Source organism: Hesperophylax consimilis, chromosome 13 (assembly GCF_061612785.1).
Source record: "Hesperophylax consimilis isolate HC1 chromosome 13, BYU_Hcon_1.0, whole genome shotgun sequence".
Classification (NCBI taxonomy): domain Eukaryota; kingdom Metazoa; phylum Arthropoda; class Insecta; order Trichoptera; family Limnephilidae; genus Hesperophylax; species Hesperophylax consimilis.
The window spans coordinates 21,817,155-21,833,121 of record NC_142848.1 but is presented as its reverse complement, the minus strand read 5'-3'; the positions used below and the strand labels follow the sequence as shown (position 1 = coordinate 21,833,121).

The 15,967-nt window shown below is 34.0% G+C and overlaps 1 protein-coding gene across 2 annotated transcripts in view; it reads left to right on the top strand.

The window, feature by feature from the left end:
- The window catches only part of Eb1 (microtubule-associated protein RP/EB family member 1), a 28,837-nt gene extending 13,763 nt beyond the window's left edge, over nucleotides 1-15,074 (top strand). For both annotated transcript variants that reach the window (XM_089638866.1, XM_089638867.1), the window contains exons 3-6: nucleotides 3,997-4,234; nucleotides 7,380-7,471; nucleotides 9,726-9,872; nucleotides 13,734-15,074. In XM_089638866.1, coding sequence (XP_089494992.1) covers nucleotides 3,997-4,234; nucleotides 7,380-7,471; nucleotides 9,726-9,872; nucleotides 13,734-13,802 — 546 coding nt within the window. In that variant the 3' untranslated portion in view covers nucleotides 13,803-15,074. The remainder of the gene's footprint in view (nucleotides 1-3,996; nucleotides 4,235-7,379; nucleotides 7,472-9,725; nucleotides 9,873-13,733) is intronic.
- Nucleotides 15,075-15,967: the final 893 nt, after the last annotated feature.

Genomic DNA, 15,967 nt, shown 5'->3' with positions numbered 1-15,967 from the left:
AGGGACAACAAGCATCAAAACATTGTGTGTTTAGAGAGTTAAAAACCCAACCTGCTGCCACATTGTGCATTACTCTATCCGCCCCTTATATGTAACTCGTTTTCGAATTTTGCTCGATCTTGCTATCTTTGTTGAATACACCTCACATGAATGCAATTAGTGTGTAAAAATGTTTTTTTTCAAAAAAAAGTCAAAATTGATCAGATGATATTTTTTTACAAACAATGTCAATAAGTCGATGAGATGTTATTTTTTTTTTATTTATAAGACACTAATACTCTGAATGCTGCGTTTTATAGGTGTCATTAACATTTCTTGGGTTATTTCAAATGCAATGACTTCAGTATTATTAGTTTTATGTGGTCATCATTTTAACTCAACACATAAGTGTTATATAATGATTGGATAATGTTCTTTCTGTGGGTAACAACAGTCTGTTATTGAGTTGACTAAAAATGTTATGTTAAAACATAATGAGTGTGCTGGGTGACAAATGAACAACAAAAGGAAGTTTTAAACTACACAAAAGGAATGTTATCAATAATGGTTTGGTCAAGATACAAAGCCAATTTGAGAAGGATTTGTCATACAATACAATGCTACAATGTGTAATGAGTCACAGTAGAGATACACAGTTATCTAATTTTTGAAAAATTTCAATATTTTTGTATAATTTTTTGGCGTATATTCGAAAATGCTTTCCTCACACTAATTGAAGAATTTAATTTATATTGAAAATAATTTTATGTACTTTTTTGCACCACCCTACTTTTTCACTACAAAATTGTAAGGATTAACTTATTGGACCTGAATCATTTTTTTAAGAAATCTGTTTTCTTATTGGACAAACAATCAGGCAAATTGTCTTATTCTTGGAAAATATAACGAATATTTCAAATCTCATAACTCATTACGTCAGCTGAAAATAGTTGCAAAAACTTTTTAACAAATCTTATGATGGAAAAGTTCACTATACAAGAATTTTTGCTGCTTCAGACATTTTGGATAGACACAACGTTCGAAATTATAGTATTTTTAACGGATTTTTATTATACTTGAGTACTCGAATCATACTGTAAGTTTACTGTTTTACTGTTTAAATTATGATGAATTAATTAATTAGCATTGAGCATGTATCAAATATGGCCACATGCAACGCGTTTTTATTTATGAAATGAAAATCTCCATAAATTTATAGCATTACAAATAAATGTTATTTTATGTATATCTGCAGATTAAAGCATAGTTATATTTAGAAGCAGACAACTGGTGCAACAGAGATTGCCATTTGCGGTTAATATTTCCTGTATATTTTCAATACTTGATGTTCTTTTATTCTGTGATTTAATGACTTTTTATTTAAACCACAATCACAAATTCATTAATTTTGATTCATTTTTTATGGAGAATTTTTTTTAAATACATTGTCGCAGTGTGGGTAAATGAATAATGGGCATAAATGACACTTTTAAATTTTTCTTTTCATACATTATTAAAACTTATGTAAATTGTTATAAAAATGAGGGATTGTGGGAATAAAATATTTTCAGTATCTTTTTGTTTACATGAAATACGTAAAAGTTATGCTAACCTTTGAATTGTCGATCCCCAATTCCTTATTATTGCCGATGATACTATTGTCTTCAAATACTGCCAGAATTTTTTGGTGTTTCGTTGACTTTCACCCGTTTTCTAACCTTTTTAAGGAGCTTCCACTAGCCGCGGAAATCATCAAATCCTTAATTTATTATTTCTACTATAAATAAATACATGTAGGTATAGTTCCTTATTCAAATGGTTTTAATTTGTAAAACATACTTAGTTTTCCTAGAAAATGGTACGTTTGTTCTTAATTTTGTTACTCTCTTGGGGACATTATCCGTGAACTGAAGAGGACGGTCTGCCCTTGACTTCCCCAGGTGATTCCTGTGGACAAGCTGGTGAAGGGCCGCTTTCAGGACAACTTTGAGTTCCTGCAGTGGTTCAAGAAGTTCTTCGACGCCAACTACGACGGGCGGGATTACCAGGGTGACGAGGCTCGCGGGGGGCTCCCCTTAGGCGGGGCTCCCCCCGACCTGGGCCTCGTGCTCGGGGGGCCCCTCTACCACCAAGCCATCTGTACGCAGACAAGTGTTGACAGTACAGTACGGAATGTGGTTAAAGTGACATTGAAGTACTAGTGGATATCCATTTCAAAATGCATCCACACAATTAGTAAGCGAAATATGTTTTGCAAAGATGATTCCGAATGAATACCGCGAAGGTGCCAAGATTGTGATATTATTTTAGTAGTCGAGTCAACTGTCAAGCGACAAAGTGTTATGATTCTGTCTACAGAAATCATCGTGTTTTAAAATTGTATGTAAATATCAATGTGGTTTTCTTTTGAATTTTAAAACAGTATTGTCGTTTACCTTAGTTTTTTTAAACTTTCCAATTGGTACCAATAGCATACATTTTGAATATGCCTGTTTAAAGATGTTTTTGTCAATATATATGGCTAAGTTTGCAGACAATCTTCTTCTTTCAATTGCGCTTGTAAGATTTTTTTTTTCTTAATTTTAGTCCCAATATATTTCAATGTCACACTGACCAATTTTCTGTATGTTTAAGGGTATCCTATTTTACTGCATAGTTAATAATAATATTATGTATTAAAAATATATGTTACTTTTACAAGAGTTAGTGTTTAAATTTGTACGTAATATATATTATAGGCTTTGCTGTAAACGTTAATCTTGTATATTGTATGGATGTCCCAGTGGCTTGTGTGTGACGTTCTCTGTTAACTGTTGTTCTTTTTCAGTAACTGGATAGGCAGCATGGGTAGATTCATCACTTTGGGCCAAACAACCAAATACGTCCGCCTCGCACATCTCACCGTAGATTATTACATTCCTTTTATGTTTACATTGTGTATTATTTCCTTTATGTTACATCAATGAAGAGTTCACATTTCTTGACAGTTTCGGTTCCGACTATGAGATAGAAATGTCGTTCTGGCAACAGTTATGAGCGAAAAAGAGTCTAATGATGATATTTTTATCGGCAGTTATGAGTCAGAAATTTATTAATCTACAGTAAACCCGTAGATAACGTTCATACTAGACAATTTTACTTTAAAAATAAAAAATAAAATCGTTACAAGGTTTTCAAAAAATACTTTTTTTTTAATTTCACGCTCTTGTCCCTCCAGTCAGTCTTCTTAAACGTGTCGAAGCTTAGACCCGGTTCCAAATTATTTTTTTAATTTTGTCAAAAAAAGGTAATGGTAAAAAAAAAATTGTAACAATTGCTCATCGAAAAAAAAAAAAAGGTTTCCTCTGTGATATAGATTCACCAGTTTCCATGTTTGTACTACGAGTTTCCGTCCACCGTGTATGTACATACTTGCATTAATATGCGGTGCCACCAACTACTCATGTCATTCCTCTTCTATGTGATAGTCTGCACTGGCTTCGAACCCCAGAAAATATTCAGTTTTAAATTTATCTTAACGGGCTGACACCATCATACTTGACTGATCTTTACTGTGAGAGACAATCTTAGGTAGGCTATACGCATCATGTGACAAAGCATTCAGTGCGCTGTGTACACTTTCTTGGAATAACCTGCCGTGAATGAGGTCAAAAAATGTGAAGCACCCTTGGGGGTGATTGCATCACTAGATGGTGCCAGTGTGGTAGTTACTTTCAGTATCGCCCTGGTGAAAGACTACCAAACTAGCTAACTAAGTACTTGCCCACTTTCCTCTTCCCCACTACCTTCAGCCTCACAACATACCCCAATCTGGGTTGCCATGGTCCCCCACTGGCTCCAGATGCCAGGACCAGTTGCGACTCGGCTGTGGTATCCACATAATTTTTGCCAAACGCATGTTTTGTCTCAAAGTAGGAACCGAAAGTATTAATTTGATTTATTTGTTTGTTGTTTTTCACATGGTTTTGTTTCCCTTTGTTCCATCACCGCCACCGTCACCGCCCGCCGCGCCCTTAGATCGTGCCAATCGACAAGCTGGTGAAGGGCCGCTTCCAGGATAACTTTGAATTCCTGCAGTGGTTCAAGAAGTTCTTTGACGCCAACTACGGGGGCGCGGACTACGACGCACTGGGCCAGCGGGAGGGTCTCCCCATGGGCATGGGAGGCGCCTCGGCCCCCAGGGGCTCCGGTCAAGTCAAGAAGCCCACCCCAGTGCTGGCCGCCCCTATGAAAACTCCCCAAAAGCCCACCAGCAGTAATGTTCTTTTCTACATACACGCTTACACCCACACAAAGCTTTCACCATACCATCATCTCAACAAACAAATGTCTCGAACAACTCTTATGGTTCTGCCACTGAAAGCTCTATCATTACCTCTCCCCGTACGCTGTTTGTGACAAACATGAAACAGAAAAATGCTAAGGTCGGGTTGTTTCACAGGATTTGAACAATTCATCAAATTTCAAAGTTAATTTTCAAGTTCGTTATATCATTATAGCTAATTTTTTCACATAACTGAAATAATAACAACTTGAATGGAACTTGAAAATTAATTTAATATATGATAAATTGTTTAAATTCTGTGAAACATCCCTCGTAATAGTATGATCTATACCAATTTGAGAGCCACTTTGCTTTACTAGATCGTCTTTCAATTCCTAAAACCAGGGCCGGCCCTCAGCCAAACGGCGCCTGGCGCGAGTAAAATTTTGGCGCCCCTTGTCAAAACCAGTAGACTCCAAGGCAGGTGACCACTGTAACCAATAATATTCGGATGATTTGTATTTTCGTGTAGCCTTTTTTTTTTTAAATAATCTCTAGGTCTCTTAGATATAATCAGCGCCTTGACAATTTGGCACCTGGAGAGGACTGCTCCAATGTGCCCTCGTAGGGCCAGAACCCAGGCAGACAGATGTAATTTGTTTTCTGTTCTTTTAAGAATTACGATATTTGAGAATGTTCGATCAATTTCGTCTAAAGTAAGATAAAATTGACCTTACTTCGAGCGCGTAGAAACGCCTACAATGCACTATTATCAGCGGTGTGAAATAAAATAGACTGTAAGAGCCGTTAGTGGAATACTGTTGACTAACGGATTAACGGTAATTTGATCTCAGTAGTTCTGCCGCTGAAAGCTCCGTTGTAACCTCGCTTTTTGCATTTTTCCCATACAAAAATATTTTTCCACAAAAGATTATTTATTTTCCCATACAAACAATTAACTTTTTTTTAAACCTGAAAACTACTTTAAAACGTTGGAATTTCTAAAAAGTTATTCATCTTTTTACTTATACTACTATCATGTACAATCACCCCCCTGAAGTTATTGCACTTTACCCCCGAACGCCCTGTATATAACTTCTCTTTCTTTTGTATGCGTTTCTTGTGGGAAAGAGGAGAGTTTACAGTATATCTATCAGCAGTTTGACTTTACTAAATTGCTTCCTATTAATAACCCAAAATATAAATTTTGCTACGAATATGGGAGGTATAGTTCTTAGAGACTGTAAAATAGTGCATGCCACAAGGAAAAATAATTTCTGATAAATTTAGTGAAATTAAATTTCAAGTTTAGTGAATTTTTTGACAATTTTGATGACTAAACCCGTTGCATTTCAATGAGCCATTATTTCGAGATAAACGAAGTTGAAAATGTAAATATCGTGGAAAATTTGATTTTAACCTTTACGTTACCTAAAGTGTTACACGAAATGCGTATCATATATCGCGGATTGATATTGTCTCTTAATACTCTTTTTGTCCTTTCCAGTAACACTCGAATATTAGTCACTATATTTTCTTATACCTACCGTTTTGACCAGATAACGCCCATCTTCACACGCAGTCAATCATTAAGTAATGCAAAACGGTAAAAGAGATTGAGCACGAAATCGAGCGTATCTCGAATACACATTAATTTTTAAAAGTAATGGGGATCCGTAGGGGAGAGTAATTTCGTTGGAATTCAATAGATATTTTTTTACGTATTAAAAAAAATGATGCGGATCGATAACTGAATAGTTTTTCTTCGAATTACCTAAATTATAGAGTATATGATGTAAAAAAACAACTTATATATCGCACAAAACTCTTACTTGGCGAGTGTGTATTATCCCCTTCGGGTGCGGGAGGGTTAACCTGTTGAAATAATATGTAAATATCTTTGGAACGGTATGAGTTAGAGATTCCTTATTTGTACGCATACAAATTTGGCTTCTCCTTGGTAGTCTGGTTCATAACCCATTTCTGCCAAAAAATGAAGATCAATATATCGATTTATAAAAGCATTTCATCCATGGTGTGGAGCTCTCAAAGCGCTCTCCGAATTAATCATTTAAAATTCCTTTTACCCTAATAGAAATGTTAATTTTGGTCAAATTCAGCATGTTGCAAATTTTGCTTTCAAAATATGCATTTTTAGGAAGAAACTTGATCATTTTTGCATAGATAGACTATGTTGTTAATTATAAGATTTTGAACAAACAAACATTTATATATAAAAGATAGATTAGTTCACTATTCCATTTTTGGAATGTGAATACATTGAATATGCATTCTGTATTCAATGCATTTTTAGACCATGAGTTGTTCAGACATTTCACCATTAGTTTGATGTTGTTTTAAACCATTCATTATTTGTATTTCCTAGTAGATGCCTAGAGAATATTTTTTTATAGTTATTTGTATGTCTTAAAAATAATATCAACTTGATAAAAATTACACATCGGTGGAAATGTGATTTAAAACATGTATCTTTTTTTCCACTTGTAATTTTGTACTAAGCCGGTATCACAGGTTTTATCAACTAATGCTAACTTAACTAACTAATTTGATATTAAAGATACATTGTGTTTTAAGTCGTAACACAGTTTGACATGGTTTACTTTGCAGTGAATGAATATGAAATATGAAAAATAATAAAAATATGAACCAACGGATAAACTAAATTTTAAATTCATTACTTTTTTAGCAACATTGATCAACGTCACCGACTGCAAAATTAATCTTGTCAAGTTGTATGCATCATTTTTTTTATAATTGTTGGAATGGTGAGTAGTCAAATAGAGTTTGAGTATCTGCAAATATTTTATTAATTCTGGGCACAAACAAACTTGCATGATGTTATTTTCTCGTTTTTTAAATTATTTTCATCTTCCCCCTCTATTTGTCAAAATAAATAAAAAATATAATATATTATATTTAATTCAAAGACTCATCTACTCTATTTGGGTGTCTACTTGACTCGTTATCTGTGAGTCTGGGTTCGATTCCCATGACCCCAAGTCTCTTAGGTCAAATTTAAATGAAGTTCATTTATTTTAAATGCTTGTAAAATAGGTAAAATTAGGTATTACCAGCAATCAATTTTCTTTGTAATAATCGATGTAACTCTCCTCAGTGGCCCGAGTTCAAGGCAACACAAGACCCGCAGCGAGAGTAGCCCCAACGCAAAAAGGGGGAGACTTGAAAATAGATGAATTAACATGCCAGGTATTGAACTTTTCACTTTTTATTAATGATCAGCAATCTGTGACTTTTCCAATCTTTTCCTATGTATTTGGATTGTTTCCAGACCAAATATTCAAATTATTTAGTTGTTCCTAGACCTTATATCTACTTTATTCAGTTATTCCCAGACCAGACCAAATATCCACTTTATTCAGTTATTCCCAGACCAGACCAAATATCCACTTTATTCAGTTATTCCCAGACCAGACCAAATATCCACTATATTCAATTATTCCCAGACCAGACAAAATATCCACTTTATTCAGTTATTCCCAGACCAGACCAAATATCCACTTTATTCAGTTATTCCCAGACCAGACCAAATATCCACTTTATTCAGTTATTCCCAGACCAGACCAAATATCCACTATATTCAATTATTCCCAGACCAGACGAAATATCCACTTTATTCAGTTATTCCCAGACCAGACCAAATATCCACTTTATTCAATTATTCCCAGACCAGACCAAATATCCACTTTATTCAGTTATTCCCAGACCAGACCAAATATCCACTTTATTCAGTTATTCCCAGACCAGACCAAATATTCACTTCAGTCAGTTGTTCCGGGACCAGACCGAATATACACTTTATTCAGTTATTCCCAGACCAGACCAAAAATCCACTTTATTCAATTATTCCCAGACCAGACCAAATATCCACTTTATTCAGTTATTCCCAGACCAGACATCCACTTTATTCAGTTATTCCCAGACCAGACCAAATATCCACTTTATGCAGTTATTCCCAGACCAGACCAAATATACACTTGATTCAGTTTTTCCCAGACCCAATGTCCGCTTTATCCAGTTATTCCCAGATCAACCAAAAATACAATCGATTCAGTAGTTTCGGGACCAGATCAAAAATTCCACTTGATTCAGTTATTCAAAGACCAAATTTAATATCCACTTGATTCAATAAGGAAGTTGAGTCCATTTTTTTTATTTTTTTTTATCAATGTTCGCATTCAAACTTAAATACAGGTATTTTTTTTTTTTTTTTTAAAGTTTGTTTTCATAATTAAATTAATTCTCAAAGTTTAAATTTTATTAAGCCCGCCAAAACGAGCGGAATCCGAGCGGTAACAGGCGGGGTGTGGTGTGACGTCACTCGAACTGTGAAAACCACGTCGCTGGAGCATTTTGTATGGAAATTTTTTTAATTCTTCAACAAGGAATTCCAGTAATTTTTTTACCAATGTTAACCGTCTATTAGAATTGATGTTATTAAAAAAAAAAGAAAATTGATTTAGATTTCATAGTTAAATTAATATTTTAAGTTAGAATATTTGCTTTTCCCGCGCGGTACGGTACTTGTACGGGATTGCCGTCGCTACTTGTTGACGTTCCCCGCGCGAATTCAAGACCACCGCGCAGAAAAGTAAAGACCAAAAGTAAAATAACGGTTTACAGCCCAGATCACTGTGAGACTTTTTTGGGCGGCCGGCGGCCTGAAGTGTATCACATGCTATGTGACATGTATAATAATAAAAACTTCTAAGTTATGCAATAAACAACATATTATTATAAAGCACTATACGAATATGTATCTTTAGAAATCCATTTCATATAATAATAACAACAAATACGTACATATATTTGACAAACCCAAATAAACCTTTGGCCTATACACCTCTCTCATCTAAATCGACCATCTCTCATGTAATAGAAAGAGATGCACCATAGGTGATCCGTTGTACGTACAAGTAACGACACATGTGACGTCAGAATTCTTTCGACCAATCGTGGAGCTTATGCAGTCTATTGCTATTGAATGCTTTTTCAAGAACGTTTAACTAATTCTAAGAATAATAATATAGAAATATATTTATATATTAAGAATCGATATTTTTTGATCTACATGAACATATTTTTTATAAGTCAAAATATTTTTCACTCAACTTCCTTATTGTCCCTAAATTAAATAAATATGTATCCACTTTATTCGGTTATTCCCAGACTGAATATCCATTTTTTTCAATTGTTTCCATACCAAACATCAGCTAAATATGATTTGACTGAAGTGGATATATTATCAATACTGCAAAATGAGTAATGTATTTTCAATAATGCAGAAGTTGTCACGGCTTATTGAATTTCAATTAAACTGCCCGTCATTATCTTTTATCAATCATTTTTGCATAGAATTTCCTGTCTGCATCGTTGTATACCAATTGTCTAAATGTCTCCATGAATTCATTTTAATCATAAAAGTTTAATTCAATTGTTCAAGTTACACGACATGAAGCTCACAGTGGAGGGACTAGAGAAGGAAAGAGATTTCTACTTTGGAAAATTAAGAGATGTAGAGGTATTATGCCAAGAAGCCGAGAGCTCAGAACTGGTCACCAAGATCTTGGACATTCTTTACGCCACAGAGGTAATGTAACACGCGCACGCACACTCTACCACTTGTATTGGAATACTCACTCATCTTTATTTCAAATACTGTTCTGAAACCTCCTCTTTATGTCTCCCGAGTTACCTCAGTGTGAACCTTTTCATTGTAATTAACCATTGTTGCTAATTAACGTTTGTTTTTTTCTTGTTACATTAATTTGCTAAATTCACTACATAACTCTCTGATTGAACCTATGAAGATCGAGAATGAAATTTCCGTCGCAATTTACATTTTTTGTTTCTCAAAATATTATCTTCTTTTTTGTTTTCAAGCTTTATCTAATTTTGTCATTCTCAAGTTTTGTCAACATCGCATCGCCCCTGAGGGAAGATTCCTGTTCTACTTAAGGATAAGGATTTGTCCTTAACCTTACAATTATTAATGACTGTGATTCCAGTGAAAAATTTGTTAATTTTAAGGTAAAGGACAATTCCTTATCCTTAAGTAGAACCGGAATCTTCTCTCAGGTCCCCATCGATAAAGATTATATTCATCATGTCAGTAACTTTGTTCCCGAGCTCTACTGTGGATGCCAACGAACATACGGCTAAATTGATTAATCGATGTGAACTATTGTTTGTTCATTGCCGGTCTGCAGTCGTGTTCAGGAATGAAAACAAGTTACCAATATAACGGATAGAATATTTATCTATGTGATCATTAAATAAATTTCACACTATTGTAAAATATATTCGCCTAAACAGCTTTTAAATTCCTAAACTGATCTAGAATCAGTTAAGAGAGTGAAAGCCAAACACATACAGTTATAGATTGAAGTGAAAGCAGTTGCCAGTTCTTCAAAATGAAGTTGTGTTGTGTGCGTTATGGGTACAGAACGTAAAAAGGGGGTTTCGTTTACCGGGACACATTGGCATGTTTTGACGTACTCATATATCCATCGACTGTTCAGTGCATGTCATTGTTTTATGTATCTATTTTTGTTTTGATCCTGTGATTTTTCAGGAAGCAAATGGTTTTAATACAGATGTTACCACAGATTCTTCCATCTAATTTGCAGTTGTTTTTCTTTTGTAAGTTATTTGACAATGTATTAGCGCAACAAAGTTTACACCCTGTTTGTATTGTGTTGTGTGTTTACCTGACACAAACCCCTGACTGTATTCTCTAGTAGTACATTTATATAGTAGCTTGCTTTATACTGTTTACCGTTAACCTCCACTTTGTGAAAAGTCAAAACTGGGAACGTTGTAGTTTTTTTTACGAAGTAATATTTTACTTAAATAGATACAAAAAGAAACAATATTTTATAAAACACCTCTCATTCATTTCATTATTAATTTGATTTTGGGATTCAAAATTTTCTTGTATGTACCTTATTTATTGTATGCATGGACAAACTCGTCTTTCACTAACAAATTATTCAAACATTTCTTTATTTTAATTACTTCGAGCACCTTTTTGTAATCATTCACTTGTTTCGTTAATTTAACAACATACTGTGATTTTTTTGAATGGTGAAGGTGTTAATTAGTTTGGTATATTTTGAACACCCTATTTTTTTCGGTTTACAAAATAAGGTACATATTATGTATTATATTAATCGGTTTTATTACTAACTTAATTTTGTAGCTAAATAATAACAACTCTTGAAGTATTTCAATGGCACTTATTTCTGTGAAGGAAATCACAAAATTTGCACAACTAATAATTAAAATTATAATGGTTTTAACATGTTCAAAGGTTTATGGTCAGTGATTACATTTTATTAGTATCCATTTACAAGCAAGAATATATTTGGTATTCTGTTGGATTTTCTTGTTGAGGTTATACAAAGTCAACACCTCACGGCTCCCTGGTTCACTAAAATGTTTATTTTGGATTCTCACTGCACTCATTATACCACGGGATATTTACGTTACATTTCTTAACCCTCAGGCCTCTGGCATATTCTGTCAGAATTTGTGTTTTTCCGCTTTGCAATAAAATCCAAATAAATGGAATATTTCTGAAAGTGTCCTAAAACTAAAAACTGATTTTGAGAGCTGATGAAATAAGCTTTCAAATTTTATTGTCAAATTTTGAATCCAAATATAAAAATGTCTCAACTTACGTTTTTTTTTATATATACTTACACTGAATTAAAATTATTACTGATAATGGAAAAAATAAGTTTTTTTATAAAAATGTATTATAAACATTATTGTCATTTCATATTAAAAAAATTCACGAAAGTTTCATAATTTTTCTCAAATTGCTGTCTGAACCTTTGGATTCATAGAGGTTTACATTTTAATTCTTCTGTAGTTAATCCCGTTTATTTGTTCGCTTTTGGGAACAGTTCTTATTGTCTTACAGAAATTGTTGTGTCTCCCTTACTGTCATGGTTATAAATGTGATCTAAATGGTGTTAGAAAGAGAAAACACCATGCTTTATATTCAAATCAAGAAGTTAACCACAGAAAATGTTCACCTCTTTGAAACCAAAGGTTCCTATTGAAATTTGTGAATTTTTAACTAATTATTTTTATACAAAACGAAAAAAATAAGGTGACATTAATGTTTATAATACATTTGTATTTGTCAATAAAATATGTGTTTTTTCATTATCATTAATTTTAGTTCAGTGTTTAGATAATAAAACGTAAGTGAGCCATTTAAAAAAAAATATTTTTGCATTCAAAATGCTAATAATTTTAATGTTTCAAAAATCGTATGTTTAATTCCAATACATAATAATATTTAAAATCGTATTTCATCACCTTTAAAAATAGTTTTCAGATACGTTCAGAATTATTTGAATTCTACTGCGAAGTGGAAATACTCCAACCTTTTGACAGAATATGCCAGAGGCCTGAGGGGTTAACTTCTTGATTTGAATATAAAGCGAGATTTTTTCTCTTTCTAATACTGTTTAGATTATATTTCTCACCACGACAGTGTGGGAGACAACGATTTCTATGAGACCATTGAGCTGTTCCCAATAGCGAACAAATTATTCTAAGGGGTTAAGGATGCAATACTACTCAAAAGTATCCCTAAACATACAAACCCTTCCACCAACATGTTGACTACTCCAAATCGAAGTATTTATATGCAGAATCTATTGATTTATTACATTTAGTCATTACTAATTACTGTATTGATGATAAGTATACCCTTGAGGTGGTTTTGCACAAAAACGGCGCTATACAAGTCATCCAAATATTATTATTATTAATAGCATGAACTTATATTTCTGTATGGTATAGATACTTGTTAAATATGTTCATAAGATGTGGGTGATATGAAATACTCGGTCTATTGTTTAATTTGAGGTAACATAATTCAATTTCACAATCGACCCAATCATTTGATCGATGAGCTGTCGACTCAGTTAGCACCCGTGATTGGTGTGGCTACAGTTGTATACATTTTGTATACCGGGCGTCTCGAATCTCGTTCATGCGATAGAGGCAGTAGATGCCTACATAAAATCCGAAATTGGTTGTTTATATTTTTATTTCAGATTAACCATTTCTATGTTGTGAGAACGTGACTCGAGACGCCCGGTCTACACAATTATGATCTACGTCAACACAATCGCGGATTGATCTGGCATTTTTTCTATGTTTAAAAGTACCTAATCACTTTACCAGTGATCCACGACTAATTTGGAGCAGTCGTTATCTGAGAATATTGGGCAGCTCTCTTTTTGACAGACAGACATTTTCCATTAAAACTAATGCGTAAAATATACTACGCACAAAGCGCTGGATGCGTAATATGTATTTATGTAATATTTTGGATAGCTCATTACATTCTGTTCTTATAATCTATGTAAAAGCCCAGCTGGGCGAAAAACTAAACCCAAACTAATGTTATAACTTTCACTGTGTTTAGGACGGATTTGCTCCCCCCGAGGAATTAGACGGAGACAATCCCCCCGGCCCGGAAGAAGAAGAGTATTAAATTAAGCCACCTTGACATTATGCTTTGATAGACTTGAGTCCATCTCTCTCTCACTACGCCTAGCCCACAGTCCCTGGACATCAGCAGCCAGCCTCGGAGAAGTTAAACAAACAGAAAACATATTATTTATCCAAGGCTTTAATATCTTTAGACAAATTATAACGGAAGAGAGATTGCAGAGTTATATTCCCTTTTCACGATTTAACAAATAAGGACTAAACCCTTTGCACCTGTATAAACTGATTGCTATTCAACTCTTATTAAATTCTCTCGCCACCAAACAAACCTGCTTACCGGCTTTTCTCTCCCACCACCACATTATCACTGCCTCTGTTTGTAATCAAATATGTAATTGTTTTTCCAACTTTCAATCAGACGCAGGTTTTGCCAAGTCACGACTATGGTTTCAGGTTTAAATTATTGTATTAAGTTACACCTCTCTGTTATACTGTGAACATAATTACATACATACATATTTAAAAGCTTTGGTATTTTTACGGATTACTACTAAGAAATCTCAAGCAATATTGGTTGATTGATTAGCCTGTTTATTTTTTTATTTTATTTCTGTTTTCCCTCTCATCACATTGATTATCCAAAGTGTTTCCCTAACACAGGTGACATTATTTAGACAAACTGTACATAACTATTTTCGAAAATGAATAATAATTATTGATTTTAAATAAATTGATTGTTTGTAATTTCAATGTAAATAAATGTGATAAAGGTTGAAAGTGATTGAAATGATCATCTCGTTTTAGGCATAAGAGTTTGTTGATGCACATCTAAAGGCGGTTCTCCTGTAATGCGTTTCCACAAACGTTGAACCAAATGTTTGCACAAACATTGTCTGCATACAAAATGTGTACAGACACGCCCAATTACTCGTGTTTGCACATACATTTGGTTCAATGTTTGTGGAAATGCATCGCAGAAGACCTGACTTAAGAATATCTCACTTTGATGTAAAAAACAGCCTTCTTCAGTTGAAGTAATGAAATGCATAGTTGAAATAAAATCATGTTATTGGATGAAGCCGGAAAGGGGATATCTTGGATGTTTGTTTCTGTATGCGATTATGAGAGTACTTGCCTAAATATATTTTTATATATATTATAATACATAACATGTCATTATTCTCGAGCTTGAGATTTCTTAGTTCTTCTTACAAGTCGAGTGTATTGAAGTGAATCTTTGCATTTATTGTATTTTACTTGAATCGACGTTCTGATTTGAAAATAATTATGTTAAATAAAATTAAGTAAAAATGTTTTCTTTGGTTTTATCTCTTCCTTGTCCCCAATTAAGTTTACAAATACTACATTTTGTGTTAGGATATCCAATCATCTCGTACTGTTTGACAGCAGTAGCTCTAGGCAGCCCACAGATGAGAGACTTTAGTTGCGGGCATATAAATCCATTACAGTCAAATATGGAGGTGAGCACATTGACCGATGTGACACTAGGGAGACTTTTGAATTTTGGAATAGTTTCCAACTGTTGCCGCAACTCTCGTCTCCAGGTGGCTTAACCTTTTGAACGCGTTAATTTGCTCCGTTTTATCTATACCCGTACGCGGTATATATTTTGAAATACCTATGCACGCAATTAAATGTCAAATTATAGCATTCTGGCATGATTTATTGGGCTATATCAGTCATACTCAACCTGCGGCCCGCGGGCCGCATGCGGCCCACCGAGCTATTTTGTGCGGCCCTCCATACATTTAATATCAGGAACATGATTTACAAAATCTGGCATTCTATATCACGTTAATTTGAGATTAATTGCGACTTTGACGTACAGACGTTGAAACTCGAAGAGGATAGTATAAGTACAATATACTATCTATATAATATAATATTTTATTAGAGTGTTGCTACTGCACACCATAACTGCACACGCTAGATCTATCTCTAAAAAACAAAAATTTGACAGACAAACATGCGCGCAAATAATTTTGCCCGTGGCAACACATAAAATGTTGACGTTCTAAAGTTAAATGGTTACCAGTGTTACTACCAATGAAGGCTATAACATAATATGATATAATATTTTTCGCGGCCGGAAATTTTCGAAAATGGAATTCCGTAGCTACCCCCCCCCCATGGATTTCAAACATTTTGTGGGGAGCACTCATTTTGAATTTTTGTGTGGGGAATTAT